At 50.3% G+C, this 1,361-nt stretch overlaps 1 protein-coding gene across 1 annotated transcript in view; it reads left to right on the top strand.

Moving 5' to 3' along the window:
• The first annotated feature begins 59 nt into the window (after nucleotides 1-59).
• Nucleotides 60-1,361, top strand: part of PAX5 (paired box 5) — a 132,196-nt gene continuing 130,894 nt past the window's right edge. The window contains exon 1 of the mRNA XM_008637450.2: nucleotides 60-270. Within this exon, the coding sequence (XP_008635672.2) occupies nucleotides 264-270 (7 nt within the window). The 5' untranslated portion in view covers nucleotides 60-263. The remainder of the gene's footprint in view (nucleotides 271-1,361) is intronic.

Genomic DNA, 1,361 nt, shown 5'->3' with positions numbered 1-1,361 from the left:
CTTTTTTGTTTTTTTTTTTGTTGGTTTTTTTTGAGGTTTCTTTTGTTGGTTTTGGTTTTTTGTTTTGGTTTGGTTTGGTGTGTTTGTTTGGGGTTTTTTATTTGTTTGGTTGGTTCTGGTCGGTCTCCGTCCTTTTTCGCGGGCTCCCTCCCCGACCCCGAAACCCGAGCGCTGCTGACGAATCGAGATCAGCTCGGCGAGGTCGCCTGGCCCCGGACCGCTCCGATGGAAATACACTGTAAGCGCCCGCCCCGTTCGCAGCGATGCACAGTAAGTGGCTGCCCTTCAACTTGTCTGAGCGGCCGCGACGGGCTCCGCGCGATCGTCTCCCTCCCCTGGCCCTGTCGGGTTGCCCGCCGACGTTTTCCCCACCGGGAAGATCGGTGTGACGGTGGACGGCTGGCGGAGGGGTGCTGCGGGAGCTATTTTCCGTAGAGAAAGAGCCGATGTCAATGCGTGTGTATATCTGTGCAGATGGATACATAAACACGTCTCTAGACGTGTGTACGGCCATCAGTACATATGGACGCGCGCTTATGTACATAGATGAGTACATAGATGTTACATATATGTGCATATGTTTATTTTTCCCCCTAAATAAAATATCCGGGAAAAAAGCCGCCAGGTATTTCCGACGAACGGAAAAGTTTGCAGCACGATATTCTTTCTCTTTTTCAACATTTTGAAATTCGTTAATTGGAAATAAAGAAATAAAAAACAAAAACAAAACAAAAACCAAACAAAACAACCCAACAACTAAACGGCCTTAAACAAACAAACAAATAGAACCCCGCCAAAAACACCAAACAAATTGAACTAATGCGGAAGGCGAGGAGCGGGGCTAGAGGGAAGATTTTTGTCTTTTTAAATCCCGAAGAATGGCGTCACGATCGCGGCGTGGGGCGGCCGAGCGGGCAGCCGGTGAACTTAACAGGTCGTGCGCGATGGGTTCGCCCGAGATTTGTTGTGCTTGAGAGGTCGGGGAAGACTTATCCATTAGCACAGTGTTATGTGAAATGACATTTTCTCTCACGGTGAGTTAAACGCTGCATTACGGCGAGAGATTGCGAGGGAATTTAAGGTAGAACTAATCTCATTTCCCGGTGCACCGCAGCCTTTCGACTCAAAGAAATTTGTTTGCAAAATAATCCACCGAGCGCCGGGACTGGAGATTCCCTCCCTCTCTCCTTGTCCTCTCCCCTCTTCCCGTTCATCTGCCCATTTCCCATCCCTCTTCCCGGCGCTCGGTTTCAGGGCGGGACGGTAGCCGGTGACGGGCTCTGCCGCCCCCGTGAAAGCGGACTTTCCGTCTTGCGGCAATGCAGCGTTCGATCCTCGCATTTATTTCTCTCCCGGCATTG

Source organism: Corvus brachyrhynchos, unplaced genomic scaffold (assembly GCF_000691975.1).
Source record: "Corvus brachyrhynchos isolate BGI_N302 unplaced genomic scaffold, ASM69197v1 scaffold1097, whole genome shotgun sequence".
NCBI lineage: Eukaryota > Metazoa > Chordata > Aves > Passeriformes > Corvidae > Corvus > Corvus brachyrhynchos.
Note: the sequence above shows the minus strand (reverse complement) of the source record. Positions and strands in the feature narration are given on the sequence as shown.